Consider the following 18,439-nt stretch of genomic DNA (forward strand, 5'->3'; position numbering starts at 1 on the left):
GGGATAGTTTGTAAAACATTTTATTAATGTAAATGGATTATGGAATGTACATAGGTTTGGTTTTGGCAGACTAGATCTGCTGGTGCTGCTGATACTGGAGCTATTGTTGCTGCTGCTGCTGCTGCTGCAGAGCAAATACGAAATGGAAATCTTGAAGAATTTAGTGATTCTGTTCCAGTTCCCTAACAAAACTTAAAAGTTTTTTTAAGGACATAAAATTACAGGAAACATGCTGCTCCTGCTGTTGCTGCTGCTAGAGAGCAGGAGAGCCTAACCCCCTAACCCTAAACTCCAACCTGCCCCAACATAGCAGATCTAGACAGGTGGTGCTTGGGAGGTGGGAGGCTAGAATAAGAATTTGCATAGTGTGCAGAGATAGTGTATTCATTTGGATGGTTATAAAGGGAAATGGTAATGAATATATGAAATTGATTGGCTAAAAACTATACATTGAACAAACCAATCAGAACACGAATTAGAGTTCAGAATCAAAACATGAGTTTCACGACTGAAATGTAATTTTTTAAATTTTTAAATTTTTTTTTTTTACTTCACAAAAAACATATGCGGAAAAATTATTTTCATCCTTTTTCTGAGACTTTGTCTGAAATGATACATTTTTAAGGGCCGACTTTAATGTCAATATGAAATTTACCAATCTTATTTTTTATGGACTATTGAAGTAAATATATTGTAAATGATTTATGCGTGACCATCATTATTTATTTATTTATTTATTTATTTATTTAAATTTGCCCTTGTAATCTTTAATCAGAATAACTTTCCCTCTCTCTTGCAACAACTGCCGCAAGGGTGGGACAACCACAAATGAATGGCAGTGGGCGGGATCTATGGTGTGATGATGTATGACTATTTGTTGATGTCTTACACTAGAGGCAGTCATATGCAAATATATTTGCCCATGTGGCATCACAGATCCCACAAAATCCAAACAAACCATATTTGGAGCTTGATTATATTATGATTTATTTATAAATGAAAGGCGTTTTAAGTTATGAAACTTGCAGGATGTTTTAATGGTACAAAGAATAAGGAAAATGTCACAACCACTTTAAACAAAGTGGTCTTGTAGACTATATTTCATCTGTAAAATTTTATAGGATCAGTAGTGTTTGCAACTGTACCACAAGCACTCACTTGTTGTTGTTGTTATGAAATTTGTGGTGTTCTGTTGATTCATGATTTATTCCACAATTGAAATGAGCAAGAAATAGGTGTGTGTGCTGAATCTGTAATGAATGTGTGTGAGCTGTTGGCACCGGAACAAATCGGTTTTCTGTGTATTTTGCTGAAAAGCTTCCCAACCCACTTTATATTCCCTATCCTTACAAATAAAATCTTTTACAATTACCATGTTTTTGTTTTTTTCCCCAATTAATTTTATATTTGTATATTTTCCCCTGTTGGTCAGGTTTTTTAGCATTCCTTAGGCAAATCCTGCAGGCATCCTTATGAAAGATGACTGTACAAGTAAAAGAGAATGTAAACTCAAGTGTTACAGGAAGACCTCCGTTTCTGTAGTAAGAGGGAAGAGTAGTGTAGGTCAGGCTTATGTGAGGCTTATAGGGTTGAAAGAAAGCCTTTGTTTGTATGCAGCCACAGACAAATGCAGTGACCAGATTTCTGAAATGAAAACTGGAGACATTTGTATTTCAGCTATAATTGAATAATTGAAAATCATAACAGTATCTATGAATTATAAAGGAGGACAGTTGAAATTTTGTATATTTTAACCTTGATTAAATCTAATGTGATGAAATATGGTTATACTACTCATATTTACATTTAATCATCAACACAAACTTGAACATGGAAAACTGTTCAGAATAACCCAAGGGCACTCTTGTCTCGTTCCCCTCAAACTGATGCTCATCGACTGCCCATAACATAAGTAACTACACTGAATTGGTATATAATGCAACTAAATGAAATCAATAATAATATTCATCATCTAACTAAGTGTGTTAGTCCAATGCCACAAATAGAAACTGTGAACTGACTATATATAGTGTGCTCAGTTTAATTGCCTTCTGTTCAGTGAGTTTATTATTTTTTAACCTTTAAAAAAACAGATTAAACTGGAATTATACACTGTATGTGAACACCATATTTATTTATTTTTATTTATTTTTTTTACACAAGCATATGCAATAACTAGCACTTAATTATGGTTTTACTTCAGGAGTTATTTAGGCTGTTTTGAATCTAAAATGAAAAAAAAAAAAAAAAAAAAAACAGGGACATTGTTGATGACTGTACTATCTCGGTCATAGATATTTGAAATAAATACAGTCCCTTGTCATTTTATGCATTTTGTATATTCCTTCCAGCTGTGTTAAGTGCAGACAACTCTACATAATCAGGTTCATTAGGATTATTGATGGGATTCTCAGTTGAGGATAATTAACAGCAAGAGATTCACAAACGCACTTCACTCCACATGAGTGGATGCCTAGAACATATATTTCCTCAACATCAGTCAGATATGACCTCTGTCAAATGAAATGAGTGTACAACGCTTTGACACTGTAGCGACATGAGGTATTACCGCTGACACAGTGCTGGAGCAGAGTGCGTATTCCAGAGGTCATGTTTAGTCTGACCTCCCATTGTGGCTCATTTACCGGCAGGTGCTAAGACCAGGCAACACACGCAAATAAATAATGAAACAAGGTGCTGAATTTAAGAGCACAGGGGTCAGAGCTTAGCGCTTCTACTGCATTCACACAACAGAAAAATGCCCAATTTCCAATTCAAAATGTGAATGTGCCTCCAGCGCAGCACTGTGTGTAATGCTAACAAGGTACGTACTGTAAAAAAGCAAAGCATTATTAGACACAAGCAAATATTTAAAGGAATAAATGCTGTGAGATAATGTCATAGCTGAGAATCCCAGCGGCCTCCATTCTTAAATAATGGAAAACTCCCAGAAGCAACAACGTGCAACATCTATCAGAGATCTCCGTCGCAGCCCACAAGGAGAGCTGACTCTGTTAATGACCATACTGGAATTATTCTGCCCTTGAAAGCTAACTTCAAATGCATATTTATTTGACTGAATTACATTTAAGGCCTAAGCTTTTCATTTCTCAAGCAGTGCAGCATTAACTCTATGTTTGCCCTTGAAGTCCCGTGCTACAGAATATGATCAAATTTATTGCTTTAAGTTTCTTCCATGCTTTCGTTATGTCAATTAAGTAGTCAATTAAGTTTAGTTCATTTCCTGAATGAATGAATCTGAGTCAGTCTTTTTTAGTAAATCAAACACATGAATAGTTCAGCCATGAAACTCTATTTGCGTTCTGATTCGTTGTTTCAATGAGTGCGTTTAGATGCGATTATAATGGGATTTTGGCAATATTACGATTAAACTTTAGCTCATGTAAACGCAACACTTCGATCAAGCTGATGCGATTAAGCTCGTAATCGTAGTAACCATATTCGCATAAAACTATGTGGCGTACGCCGATTTTAATCGCAATAAATAGGCATGTAAACACATTAATCACATTATTACCGCTATGACCAAAGTGCGCATGTGCTCAGTTCTGCACGTGTGTTGTTCACAACAATTTCATGAATGAACTCTGTGACATTATTCTAAAGTTTTCCAAATCTCAATCAATTCAAATCAAAACTCTGTCAACACAACACTTTATCCAGACGGCGCGTAGAACACGACGACAGCTTAGGAAAACCCAGCATTGTGATGTTCATCACGGCACTGAATAATATCGAGTACTTCCATAAAAAATTTATTTTAAATTTGATGTGAGTAGATTAAAACAGTAGCCAGTAACATGCATACTGTATACCTATCTGAATGTGGTATAACCATACTTACAAAACGGTTAGTTTCTGTCCTTGATTCTGATTGGTCAATAACCAATTTTACTCATTTTATTTACGATAAAACACAGCTATGACCGCTTCACCCAACGGTTCTGCGTATCACTACACAACACCCTTATGCCGGTTTCACACTGCAAGCTTGAGCGGCGCGTGAGCAGCGCATGAGCATAACTACATCGTCACTGCAGCTGCAGAGACGCGCGAGTATTCACACTGAAAGCGTTTGTACAGCGTTACAGCAGCGGCTCGAAGCTACATATAAAGTGAGCATTTCTACATATAAAGTGAGCGGCTCGAAGCTACATATAAAGTGAGCATAAATTTGTTTTTATAAGTTGGTCATTTATAAACTTGATAATCTTGAAAGTTTGTTAACATGGGGATGTATATAAAATTTGCATAAACGTAAATAAATAAATAAATAAAAATAAATAAATAAAAGCCTAGTGTCATCTATTGCTGCACACATATGAAGTAAGCTTTGTGTTTTACATCATCGTGCACATGTTTACAAGACAGCCAACTCAGTGAAAAAAGACTGAAGGATTCAATATAAAAGTCTTCGCTATGGAGTGACTCACTCATAAAGACAGTCTTTACCGCCATTTAATGGCGTAATAATGTAACTTCTGTTGCTGTTCATGGTCAGGGACTATTTTTTCAGGTGGAAGGAAGGCTTTTGGTAAAAGTTTAATTCATGAAAGTTGCATTGATACATATTTTTGGCTTCAATATTTGTATTGTGTGGTAACCGTTTTATAAAAGCAATAAGGTACTCGAGGCTAGTGCTGTATCGTGAATAAGTCACAATACAGCACAGCCTCTCATACCTTATTGCTTACTTATTAGCGAATAATCAGAATAATGAAAATTGCATGTAAACTGGAGTGAAGAGTTGTACTTGCTCCGCAACAGCAGCAACCATAGCTCAAGTAGCAGCAGCATAGCAGATATAGTCCACCAAGACCAAACATATGTACATTCCATTTACATTGTTACAAATGTTTTATAAACTATCCTGAGAGTTGTCATGACTGAAATACAGAAAACGGATGAGACTTAAAGTGTGGTTACTGACAAAATGACAAAATTGAGTGTTGTCAGTAGTAGAGTATTTTTTAAAAATATATGAAATATGTTAAATATGTTTATTTTATATTGTTGTTTAATATAGTTAAGGCCAATTATTAGATCGGATTTATGCCACTTTTAAAAGTACTGTGAAAAGTCATTACAATGTCTAGATAAACAAAATGTATTTCAAAAATCATCTCATCATTTTGTGATTAATTGTGATTAAATAATTGATTTTTTTCCCCAAATATGTATTCCTTACCAGAACTAAAAGAATTGTAAATGGAAGGAGCTGAAATCTTTTCAGAATTCTTAACGATTCCCATGCCTTCTCATAATCCACATTGATTGGCCACAGGTTTTAGCCAGAATTTTGATGTGATCCTTTTATTGTGGATGCATGCAGCCCCTCTATTTACCACTGACATTTGCCTGAATGTGTTTGCTCCCTGTCAGTCAGATATGGCAAAAAAATGTGGCAGGTTATTATGAGCCAAACCATTTTTAAAGATGCATGTGGAACTGACCAAGAATCAGATAACTGACCTATGATTATTGCACCATTGTTACACTTCTTGTGTCAAAACCATGATATTTTAGCTCTAGGTTTCAACTGGAATTTCACGGTCACAGGGACCTAGTCGAGCCTTACCTATATCCAAAGCCGCTCCGCTCGCTCTCTCCGATGGAATGTGCTGCATGCATTTTGTTCCTCGTTGAATATTTAATTGGCTGGAGCCAAATTATCCCATGTATAATTTAAAGCAGGCATGTTGTTGTCTACCAATATGGAGTTCTCTGGTCATTATGAAGTCAGCAGTATTTATAAGAGGTATCAGTCTTCACCACAGTCAGTGCAGAGACATGTCTAGGATAAAACAAGCATCAAGCATTTGTTCTCAGCTCTCCTTTTTCGAAACACACAAAGGGCAAACCATTATCTACTGCTGCACACCATCAGCGGTGCCAGTAGTGTATTCGAGTTTCTTGCTTTAGCTTTCTTTGGTGTTTAAATATGTGGTTTTTGCATTAAAGCAATTGAATAAAATTCTCTTTGGGCCATACTGGTTTTGCATATAATTGTGAAGATTTCAAAATAAAAATGTACTGTTTTTTCATAGATGCCTGAAATGTGCAGATGCTCCTTGTCAGAAAAGCTGCCCCACCAATTTGGATATCAAGTCTTTTATCACCAGCATTTCCAACAAGGTAACACCTATTACAATGCTTGAACCTGCTCGCTCAGCAGCTACGCCGAACAGAGTTTATTGATGTTGGCTTAAGTGATAATCTTATAATCCTTTGTGTATTATATTTCTCAGTTTGTTAAGCATAAGCACTTATACATGGCTTTATTCGGCCAGGTAAAATCTCCAAAGCGCTGCTTGAGACCATGTTTATCGTTGGCGCTATTGTTTGTCTTCTAGAACTACTACGGTGCTGCCAAGGCAATACTGTCTGATAACCCTCTGGGTTTGACCTGTGGCATGGTGTGTCCCACCTCTGATCTGTGTGTGGGGGGCTGTAACCTCTATGCCTCTGAGGAAGGCCCCATCAATATTGGTGGGCTGCAGCAGTTTGCTACTGAGGTAAGGAGCTCAGTTGCTTTTAAGTCAAAGGTCTGTTGTGGACTTTAGGGGTGCAAATAATGTTCAGATAATCGTTAGACTGAACTCAAATCTGAAAAGTAATGTGAAAAAATATATTGTCCATTTGAAGACCAAATCTTATTTTTAGACTTAAATTGTGATTTAATGTAATGTTTAATGTAATGATTCTCCTCTGCTCTTTCTGCTGTCTTGTACTAAGTCTTGTACTTTCAGTTCCTCACTCACATCCCTATAACAATCACCAGGCTCGTTTTAGTTCCTCTGAGAAAAGTCAGTGGGAAAGTATTTTTCTCTGATGGAATGGACTTTTTTTTTCAAAGGTGTAAATCAAGAACAAGCTCAGGGAGAAAGAGTTAGCCTTTGCTCTCTTTTTCTTTAGTTCTTAATCTTTTTGAAGAAAAGTAGAACACAAGGACTTTAGAATTGAGATTTTTTTTTTTTATGTCGCCTGCCTAGTATCCTACTGCTTTGCACGGTCATATTTATCTAGCTTATATGGGATTATTTGTTGGTAAATATCTATTTTATTAATTTTTTTATTTTTATTTGAAAGAAGTCACTTATACTCACTAAGGCTGCATTTATATGATCAAAAATATAGTAAAAATAGTAATATTGTTAAATATTATTAACATTCAAAAACAGTTTTATATGTTAGTATATTTTAAAGTGTGATTTATTCATGAGAATTAATTTCAGCAGCCATTACTCCAGTCTTTAGTATCACATGATCCACTGAAATCATTGTTTGCAGCTCAAGTAACATTTCTTATTAATCATTATAATATCAAATGATATTATAATATTAATAATCAAATGAACAGCATTTATTTGAAAAAGTATTTATTTGTAACATTATAAATGTCTTTACTGTCACTTTTTATCAATTTAATGCATCCTTGCTGAATAAAAGTATTCATTTCTTTAAAAAAACAAAAACAAAAAAAAAAACGTATTGACCCCAAACTTTTAATGGTAGCTTATACTAGTGTTTATATTTTTTATTAGTTTTGGAATAGTTTATTATTTTAGTAGGTTTCATTGCCATTAAAGTGAAATTACTGAACATAAACTTGGAAGCTTTTTCTTCATTTACTAATACAGCAAGAAAAAGACAGGCCAATTAAGCATTTTATTTTAATAAATAAATAATGTGTATATATTTTTTATTTGCATACTGAAATAAAAAACACACGTTGTGTCCACATATGGCAGCCTTTCTGTAGGATGACCCAGTCTTATCTTCTCTTCAACTGACCTCAGCAAATCCCTCCATTTTCACATTCACCCTCTTTGAAAAAAAAAAAAAAAAAACATCCATGAGAAGTCCAGAGAGTCCTGCAGGAGAAGGCCAACCCAACCATCCCGTCAGCTGCTTCCCCGTCACCTCTCACCGTAGAGATGACAGCTCCTCTCTTCTCAAATGTGAAAGGCCAGGGTTGTTTATCAGCCTGTTGATTAGATAAGCCCAAGACAGGGCCATCAGCGACTGCTCGCCTTCCCTCCTCTCCTCTCCTCAGTATGAGCTCGCCAACATACACAGACCAGCTCCTGCATTAGTGTAAAGCAGGAACTGTACAGTACATCACATACAGTAAATCACATTATATGCCCAGGGCTGCTTCTGGTAAACAGTGAGTTGAAATGAGATGATGTAAACTGGGCCTGAAAGGCTTTCTGGAGCTAAATAAGAGAGGAAAGGGAATAAGGTAATCACAGCGTAATGTTGTTTCATTAGGCTCGAGCGGATCCGTGCTTTTACTGTAAAAAGCTCTAGAGAGATCAACTTTGAACTGTAATTTGCAGACTGATTCCTTATAAATATTCCTGAGGTTACAGAGCCGGGGAAATAGGATTTATGTGTAAATGTGTATTTTGCCCTAGTAGGAGAAAGAGCCAGAATGATGGCGAAGTTTGTTTGAGGACTTTCCTGTGCTCTCCTCAGGTGTTCAGCAAGATGGGCATCCCTCAGATCAGGAATCCAGAGCTTCCCCCGGCAAAAGAAATGCCAGAGAGCTACCACACAAGGATCGCTCTCATTGGCTGCGGCCCTGCCAGCATCAGCTGTGCCTCCTTCCTTGCTCGGCTAGGCTATGACAACATCACCATCTTCGAGAAACAGAAATACATCGGTGGCCTCAGGTAGAGTAAATGTTTCAGAATTTTTCTTCTGCTAAACTAAAGGTTATGAGTCACTACTACAAATATGAAGTTACAGATCCTTTTAACTACAGTCTGAAAAGACCATGCTGGTCTTAGCTGGTCGAGAACTGCAATCATGCAGAAAAAACATAATGTCCTGTTATAGTCATCTGGTAAGTAGACAGAGCTGTCTAGTTTTTGTTGACAAAAATACAGTAGGTTGTTTAACTGTCAATCAAACAAGCTCAAAAATATTCATTTTAACACGGCTTTAAAAAACAAGTAGACTTACAAAATATAATGAATAATAGGAAATATTTTGTAGAATTATTTGGATAACTTTTATATTATTTATAGTATATTAAGGATAGGCAAACCAGTTGTGTACAACACAGATGTAATTAAATGTGATAGTTTTGTATATAATTAATTTTATTTATAATTCATTCGTTATTATTATTACAGTTTTATTCATCATGTATTTCAAAAGTTTAGGGTCAGAAAGATTTAAAAGAAATTCATATATTTATTCAGCAAGAACACATTCAGTTGATCAAGTGTCAGTAAAACATCTCGGGTTACAAATGTAACCATGGTTCCCTAAGAAGGGGAACAAGACACTGCGTCTGACAAGACGCTATGGGGAACACCTCCAGCGTGACTGGTGTCTGAAGCACGTGTCTAAACACGACAATTGCATTGGCCGGCGACACCCAATGACGTCACTACAGGTGCGACTGTGAGTATAAAAGGGTGCCTGAGGAACATGTCATCCACTTCTTTGTCTTCAGGAGCGTTTGTTTGTATGTGCATGTAAGACAGAAACACCACGGATGGAGCGTGTTTGGCTACTTGAGCAAGTTATTCAAAATTGTAATAATATTTCACAATACTGCTGTTTTTAATGTATTTTCGATTAAATAAATGCAGCCTTGGTGAGCATAAGAGACTTCTTTCAAAAACATAAAAAAAAAAGACCCCAACATTTTTGAATGGTAGTGTATATTTAAATATCATACATTATTATTATATTTATAAAAAAAAAAAAAAAAAAAAAACCTGCTGTCTTTTCTTTTTTGTGTGTGTGTTGGAAACATTATGTTCCTCCTGGACCTTTAATGAGGGGAACACACACTTAAGTGCAAAGAGATCACGTGTGTGGTTTGAACAGGTGCCGTTTGCCCCAAAGGTTATTTACTGAAGAAGTCTGAATTATACACCACCTTGTAATCCCCATTATTATTCTTTTACTCACGTCTGATAGAGACTGAGATGCCGCCGAGCTTGTCATATTCGTCATACCTCTCACATGCATCATGGGGTGTTCACGCGGACATCAATTTGCACAGCGTCAAAGCAACTGGACATTATTCATTTTCAATGAGAGTTGGCACAAACATGATCAAGAAAGACTGCTGCCAATGCGACAAAGTTGAACAAAGCTTAGTAGACTGATTGATCAGTGCATCCTTAGTGACAAATCAATATAATGCCACAAAGAAACAATTGTAAATATTAAAAGTTGTTTTGTGTGTCTCCCTGTTTTTTTTTTGCAGCACTGCTGAAATTCCTCAGTTCCGTTTGCCCTATGAGGTGGTGCAGTTTGAGATTGATCTGATGAAGGATCTTGGTGTAAAGGTACCAGTGAGAGAGACATGGGAGGATGTCAGATCCTTCCAACCCATCAACAGCCAAATGTCACTGACATTAATAACCATGCAGGGAAAAAAGCAAGCTAACAAAACACAATTAAAAGCCACATTAGTGAGGCAAGTGGCAAAGACATCCATCTGTCCATTGCCTGAGAGCTGTGATGGTGAGAAATGGCAATCGATAGTCCTCATCCAGATCACCTGACCATGATTAATTTGATTTTAGTCTTGAGAGAGCTGGAGAGAGAGGGGGGGGGTGAGGGAAAGGGTTTCAAACTCAATGAAGGTTGGTTAAGGTGAGGTAAGGGGTACACTGACTCCCATGAGCTGACCTTTATATCAACACTTTATTCATTTTCAGCAAATAACTTTTTTTTTCATGGCCTCAGTGGTTTTAATTGAGAAAACAAATGCTGTCAATGAGGACTCCACTATATTCCACCATAAACAAAAATTTAAATTCTTCAGTTCCCTTACCGTAAACAGAGTTAGAATCACATACTACCCAACAAATGTACCCAAGATTACAACCCCCAAGTCATCTTTACAATAGAACACTGAAATGTACTAATATTACCATTAATTGCATAGGCTTAACAATATGCTAAATTATTGTGCATTTGATTTAGGGATGCATGACAAATCACTACCAATATCATTTGATATTGGATATACACTACTGTTCAAAAGTTTGGGGTCAGTAAGATTTTTTTCTTTCAAAGAAATGAATACTTTTATTCAGGAAAGATGCATTCAATTGATTAAAAGTGACAGAACAGGCTATGCTTCATGCTATTTCTGTTTCAGATAAATGCTGTTCTGAATTTTTTATTCATTAAAGAATCATGACAAAAAATATATCACAGTTTTAAGCCAAAATATTAAGCAGCAAAACAGTTTTAACATTTTAAACGAATAATACTTCACAGTATTACTGTTTTTACTGTATTTTTTGATAAAATAAATGCAGCCTTGGTTGAGAATAAGAGACTTCTTTCAAAAGCATTACAAAAATCTTACCGACCCCAAACTTTTTTTTTTTTTTTTTGTATTTCTGCCAATACTGGATATTTAAATGTGCTGCTCACTTGTAGCATTTAAAACAATACATTTTTTAGTCATTTATTTTTAATTTTGGCACATAAAACTATTTGTTTATTAGTATGAAATATTCAGTGTATAGTATTCCTTTTCCTTTACCTTGCATAGTTTTGTACTTGGTTTTTAATTAATGTCATATAAGCTGTACATTTTGGCATTTGTCTTAATTTAACTGCCTTCTACCAAATTATTTTTTGAATTTGCTGCACAATTCTGTACAATCTGATTGGACGCACAGCCTTTAATGTCAACAACAATATATAGGGAAGTGTTATGTCTGGTTTGATAAACATGTATATTTTACTTTCCTAACTGTACATGATTATCTTGTTAGCTGTATACGTTTTAATTTTTGCATTTAGCATTATTTTCCTCTGCAGTCTGTGACCCTTTAAGAATAGACTTGCGACCCACCGCTTGTGAACCACGGGCCTATTTGTCATTTGTACTCCAACACATAGCGGCACATGTGACCATAGAATCACTCTGTTTGCACTAATGTATCATAACTATATTCGTCTGTATACTGCCGTCACAAAGGTTGCAGGATGATTGATGTAATTATGTCCTGGAATTCACAGCAGCGTAGAATAATTGACGCTAACATCCTCTTTATGTGAATAATACAGACAGATGGAGACAGCCGAGACAGATGTAGTGTTTTTTTTTTTTTTTTTTCCTGACAGGTTGTTCTTGAGAAGGGGCTGGGGCAGAACGGGATGACTTTGACCTCACTGAAGGAGGAGGGCTTCCACGTGATCTTCGTTGGCATTGGTCAGTCCCTCTCTAGAGTTACTCTAGAACCTCTTTTGTGTGTGCTTTTTCCTGTTTTAACAAAACTATGCATCCGTTTGTCATATGCTTGCTGACATCCTGTGTTGATAAACTTATTAGTCGCTGCATAAAAATCAGTGATCTCCTCCAATGCAGGCCACTCAGGAAAGTTAAACTTATTTTTTCCCCCTCAAGGGACACACATAACCCCTGTCCTCCTTTCCCTTGATATCTAACTGGCTTGTCTGTGCAAAGCTCCCTGTTTCATTGTCTCTTTTTTCTGTCTGTCTTGTATGTCTTGTGTTCTGCCTATCTCTCTGTCTCCCCATCTGTTCTGTGTCCTTCACTGTGTCTTTCCCTTTGAACACACACATCTGCCCTCCTTGTTAAATGACACATTCATTTTTCTGTCCAGACTTGATGTCCGTATTGAACCTTAAAGAGATCAACAAAAAATGAGAGAGGTCGTTCATCGTTGAACAAAAATAAGAATTCTGTTATTTACTTTTTCAACACAAAAGCTAAAGTAGCCATTAAATGGAAAATAATCCGTTTTCTAAATTTGTTATAGATCTTATTTTGAACGATTCATGAATAAAATGTAATTTTGACAACTTGATCTTCCGGGGAAATCAACAGCAAGCTTGCACTCAGATCAAACAATTCAGCCAATGCCGACTGAAGTCCCCACTCTATTTTTTTTCTTTTCAATGATCTGTTTCACAATATGTAAGAAAAGATCTGTCGCTATTTCGGTTACATTGCAACTTTAAGAATGTCCAAGCCACCAATATAATGAAAGTGAATAAAAATGATAAAAAACACCAAAAAAAAAAGTACTTCATTCAGTGACTACATATGAAGCTGTAAGGATTGGAACAGACCAAAGTGTATGTTTTGACTGTGTGTAATTCAAGATGTATAAGTTTTGAATCAGCTCATCCAGTTCACAAATCAAGTCGCACTGGAGGGGAATGTCATCCACAGATAAAGCTTTAAACGACACTGTAAAACCGGATAAGTTCAGAAAACTCAATTTTTGTAGACACTAATTACCTCAAAAAAAAAAAATTAAGTTAAGGAACTCAAATTTTTTAAGTGAACAATAATTATAAATAACAATTAAGTCAAACTGAAAAATTTTAATTTTATTTAATGTTTAAGTCCACTGTACTTAAAACTGTTTACCATTCGTAATGTTTCTCATTTTTCAATTATTTTGATGCAGTGGTTGTAAAACCCAGTAAGTACACTCAAAACATTTAAGTAAACAACTCAAAGATAATTTTAGTACAACTTATAAAATGAACTTTGTACTACACAAACTTGCTAATTACAATTAAATTGAAATATTGAATAAACTAACCTAAACTTTATGGTTAAGTGTTAGTTAGTAACAGCACACCAGTAATGTAACCAAAGAGACTATCACTTGCATGAACTGTTAATCAACATCCATTATATAACCTTGAAGTTTGGCAGCCAATTCTCGACCTAACCACAGGCACTACTCTTCACCACGATGGTAACCCTACAAAACTGCATCACAGAAACACATTTAAATACCAAAATAACAGAACAATAAACAATAACAAATCTTCCCCTGTATTAATCTTGTGCAAAAACACACACAATAACACACAATTTCAACATTTATTCTCCTTACACATTGTGATCCAAAGCATGCTGGGAACTTGAAATCTGCTGTAACTCAGTGTAATGTTGAATGGATTCTTCTGATAACGTCGGTTAGAGCAACGACATGATGTGGATGACGTCACTTTATGTCGCTCAGTAAACTTAAAAATAATCATTTAAGTATAAGGGTTTACTCAAAAATGTTGAGCTGCACAAAAATAAAATTAAACTCTTTGTTCAGAAAATGTAGTTGTTTTAAGTTGCATCAATGATTTAACAGACTTTAATTGCAGTGTACTCAATCTTTATAAGTTAGTAGTACTGTTCAGGTTTACAGTGCAGTCTTTTCATCTCACAGATGTTTTGTATGACTTAAGAAGGCTTGGAATATTGAGCATGTGTGTCGACCACTTTTATGGTCATTTTTGAAGACTCCAGTCTAAATTCACTGTGATTGCACTGAAAAGATTGCATTTGTGTGCCACAGAATAAAACAGGTCATATAGGTTTATAATCAACATGAGGGTGAGTAAATGAAACTTTTTTTTAACTAATCTTTTAATGCTTCTCAGCTTGTGGCATTTGTGGTTTCTTTATGCAAAAAGAAATGTGTCCGTTGAGTCATTTTGCCTTCTATTTTTATTAAAGTAAGGAAATATTGTGTGCATTGGTGTATTGATTTGATTTGAGAAATTCAAACATTCCTCGAGGGTGACTGTGTACTTTGTGCTTCTTTCTTCTCCTTATAATTAAAAGGAATACGTATCATTTATTATGTTTGAATAAGCACTACTCTTTGGTAGCTAAGCTTCGTTGTTATTGAGACGGGCAAGTCTCAGAACTGCTATGGGATTTCTTTTTCTAATAAAGCAACGGCAATAAGCTGGGAATCATAAAGGAAATGATTACATTTGCGCCTCTGTGATATTTTTTCACCACTTCTCTCATGTTGTCTCTAATGTCAGCCTCTACTGTGATTGACATGCAAATGTGTACCTTTGCCTTTGAGAGAGAGAAATGGTTGAAAAACACAGATAAGGATGTTCCTTTTTGGCCTGTAGAAATAACCAACATGTTCCACGCACACAGTTTTTTGTCATTTTATCGTGTGATAGCCATTACTGAGACGGAGAGCAAACGACATGGCAATCATCAAAATGTACATTTTTGGACTGTCGCCTTGAAAATATTGTTCTCTGTGTACACCCATCACAAAATCATTCACAATGGAGGAAATTAAGCCCAGAATGCTTTAAGGTTAGCGACAGTCATGTGGGTTTATCTGAAGCAGTGAAAAAGATGAATACAGCATCTAAACTAGACCATATGGGTAGGCAGATTGGTCTAGATGTTCGTTTCTAATGAATATGACTCTGAGGAGGTCTTACTAAGGTCAGCGTGTACTGTATATCGTATTGTTGCATTAGTTGAGTTTCTCACAAAAGCTTCTGAAATGCAAGTGTTGCCTAATAAATATAATATTTTCTTAGATTAGAAAACATGTTGCAGAGGGTTTTTAACCTTTAAAGACTCAGGAACCCCCTCATCCAGACTGTCAGCCAACCCAGAGACCCTCAAAATAAAAAGGACAGATTTTCTCAGTAACACTTTATAATGACTTAATTGTAAGTAACATTGCTACATTATGTAATGCTTAAAAGATAATTAGGTTGACATCTAGAAAAAAGTTTATAGTTAGAAATGCCATGTGCATGTACAAATGCTATATATTTTTAGGTATATTCTCTATGGACTTCCTGGAGTGCCTTCGGGGACTCCTGGGGGAAAACTCTGGATTTAAGGCAGTCACTGTCTGTGAAGGATAAAACTGTCTTTTTAACTGCTTTGCATCGTTTTACTGCATATGGCATTAAGGCTGTTGAAGAATGTGGTCCCAGAACTACTTTTTAACTACAGTTGAACTGCAGATAGTATATTGGATATCAATATGTTGTGCTTTTACATTTATAGCAGTAGGCTACTCCAAAAATTGAGCTGGTTACTTTTTATTGTAGTATATTACTTCTCAGTGTTGCTGTTAGTCACTGCCAGTTCAAACTACAACACAAACTTCGATTTATGTCCTCACTGGGGTGCTTGCACTGATCCAAGAACAGTACAAAAAAAACCTTTGTAATCATTACTTGAAAACTCAAAGGTTTTTTTTCATTGATCATGCTGTAAGTACAGTCAGAAGATCACAAAAAAAAAAAAAAAAAGAAGAAAAAAAAAAGAACAGAACAGAAATTTTTTCAAAATCCTAACTTATTTCCAGGTTTAAATTAGTTTTGAATCACAGAAATATCCCATTTAAACCTGTAAATAAACAAAGTTTGGGGGTGTTGAAAATACATATTTATAAAACGTTAGTTCCTGTCCTTGATTCTGATTGGTCAATAGCTTTGTTTTATTCACGATAAAACACGGCTATGACCGCTTCACCCAACAGTTCTGTGTATCACTACACAACACCCTTAGCAACCACTCTTAGCAACGTAAACTGTATGTTCTCAAATTATATTGCTCATTGAAGCTTACTGTATTATGTAGAAGCAGCCTGGTCTCATTGTTAATACGTAGGTATTAATACGTAACTTTCAAAGACACAAAACGTACATTTTTGTACGTTTAGAAAGGTGCTAAAACGTACAATATTTATGTAATTATGGCACTAAAACGTAAAAATACTTACGTTTTACAGCGAAAAAAAACGTAAAATATTTACGAATCTTATCATGTCTTAAAGATATATGTATAATTTCCCTTTTATCGTTTTGTAGATAAATGTAAGATCCCTAAACCCCATCCCGAACCTAAAAACCTACCAATTTTATACAGAATGTTAAAAGAATAAAACATAATGGGCAGAAATGTGTAGGAAAATTACAATTTTAGTAAAAATATAACATTGAAACGATATTTTGAGCCACTAATCCTACACCTACCCCTAAACCTACCCATAACCATTTCTTTAAACTACCTACTAATATAAATAAAAGAGTGACAGACAAACAAGCGTAATCACAATAATTTATTGTTTTTACGAAAATGTCAAAAGTGGTACCAAAAGTAGTTCAAATGATGATGAGTTCCAGTCAGTCTTCTCTGGCGGTAATAGTTTTTTAGGGTACAGAGCAGAATTTAATTTATTAATCCATGAAAATATGATGAATCCGGCTTCTCTCCGTGAAGGCACGACACTCATTTCAAATGTCAATCCACTGAAACACGGCATGTCGCAATCTGTGACGAAGCAGGTGAGAACCAATGAGCGTTTGATATCAGTGCCATAAACCATGTCGTAACACTTCTCGAGGGTGGCGCTACTTTCAAATTTGAATCATAACGATCGCGAGCTTTGACTGTGACGGTCGCTGTTGCTGAGAATCAAAATGAAGATCGATGGATAAAGGGCTGAAATCGGATCTGTTCCTTACAAACATATGGATTCTAAAGATTGGGAGTACAGCGAACAAATAAAATGGATGTGATTTGTGAATTTATGTTGTGTTTTGGTGTATCTTATGGTTGTATTGTCAGTCGCTGCAGGAGAAAACGCTTTCTGTGTCGCACAGCAAACAAACTAAATATTACAAAATGGTTAAACAATTACAGAAAATTTATTCATAAGGTTTTAAATTGTAGTCTTGTTTAACATTATGCAATCCTCCGAAACGAGCAGCACAAGTCACGAACAGAAATGTTATTTCATATTAAGTAGATGAGTAAACTGCTTTCAATAAATTCGACTAAAAACAAAATTAAATCATTAAAGCCACGATTTTAATATTAATACATGGGAATTCATATACATTCATACTTTACGTTACATGATTTACATTTTTATTGCTGTTAATACGTAAGTATTTTTACGTTTTAGTCCTCTAAATACGTCAATGTTGTACGTTTTTGTGTGTATGAAAACGTAAATGTACGTGTGGTAGAACCACAATTTACATAAAAATACACACGTATTCTCATGAGGTCACGTTGGTAGAAGAGTATTGTGAGAAAAAGATCGAGTGAGCGAGTTTATTACCTGCATTCAGATTTAGCATTTTCCTTCAGGTCAGTCCTATGTTCATAATAAAAAATCTGTTTAAATGTCTGCCGCAATATCTTGTCCTTTTAACAGTTAAGGGGTTTTCCATGACTGACAGCGCTAGTCAAAGCATTTGTCAGTTGCGTCTTGTTCCGTGTTAACAACAATTCAATCTTTTCAATATAAAAGTCTTCACTACTGAGTGACACACTCATAAAGACAGCCTTTGCCGCCATCTAATGGCGTAATAATGTAACTTCTGTTGCTGTTCACGGTCAGGGACTGTTTTTTCCAGTGGAAGGAAGGCTTTTAGTTATTTTACTTCATGCATTGATACATATATTTTTTGGCTATAATATTTGTATGGTGTGGTAACCGTTTTATAAAAGCAATAAGGTACTCAAGGCCAGTGCTGTATCATGAATAAGTCATGGCTGAAGGGTGTTGTTAGGCATGACCTGAAGCGGAGGGCCTGCAACCTCTTCAGCCGTGACTTATTACACCATTCACTCAATAGCGAAGACTTTGATATT

At 35.6% G+C, this 18,439-nt stretch overlaps 1 protein-coding gene across 2 annotated transcripts in view; it reads left to right on the top strand.

Annotated features, from left to right (window-relative positions):
• The window catches only part of LOC127524791 (dihydropyrimidine dehydrogenase [NADP(+)]), a 132,525-nt gene that overhangs the window by 26,522 nt on the left and 87,564 nt on the right, over positions 1-18,439 (top strand). For both annotated transcript variants that reach the window (XM_051916693.1, XM_051916702.1), the window contains exons 4-8: positions 6,069-6,156; positions 6,375-6,536; positions 8,503-8,699; positions 10,256-10,337; positions 12,139-12,226. In XM_051916693.1, the coding sequence (XP_051772653.1) occupies positions 6,069-6,156; positions 6,375-6,536; positions 8,503-8,699; positions 10,256-10,337; positions 12,139-12,226 (617 nt within the window). The remainder of the gene's footprint in view (positions 1-6,068; positions 6,157-6,374; positions 6,537-8,502; positions 8,700-10,255; positions 10,338-12,138; positions 12,227-18,439) is intronic.

The sequence above is a fragment of the Ctenopharyngodon idella genome, chromosome 2 (genome assembly GCF_019924925.1).
Source record: "Ctenopharyngodon idella isolate HZGC_01 chromosome 2, HZGC01, whole genome shotgun sequence".
Lineage (NCBI taxonomy): Eukaryota > Metazoa > Chordata > Actinopteri > Cypriniformes > Xenocyprididae > Ctenopharyngodon > Ctenopharyngodon idella.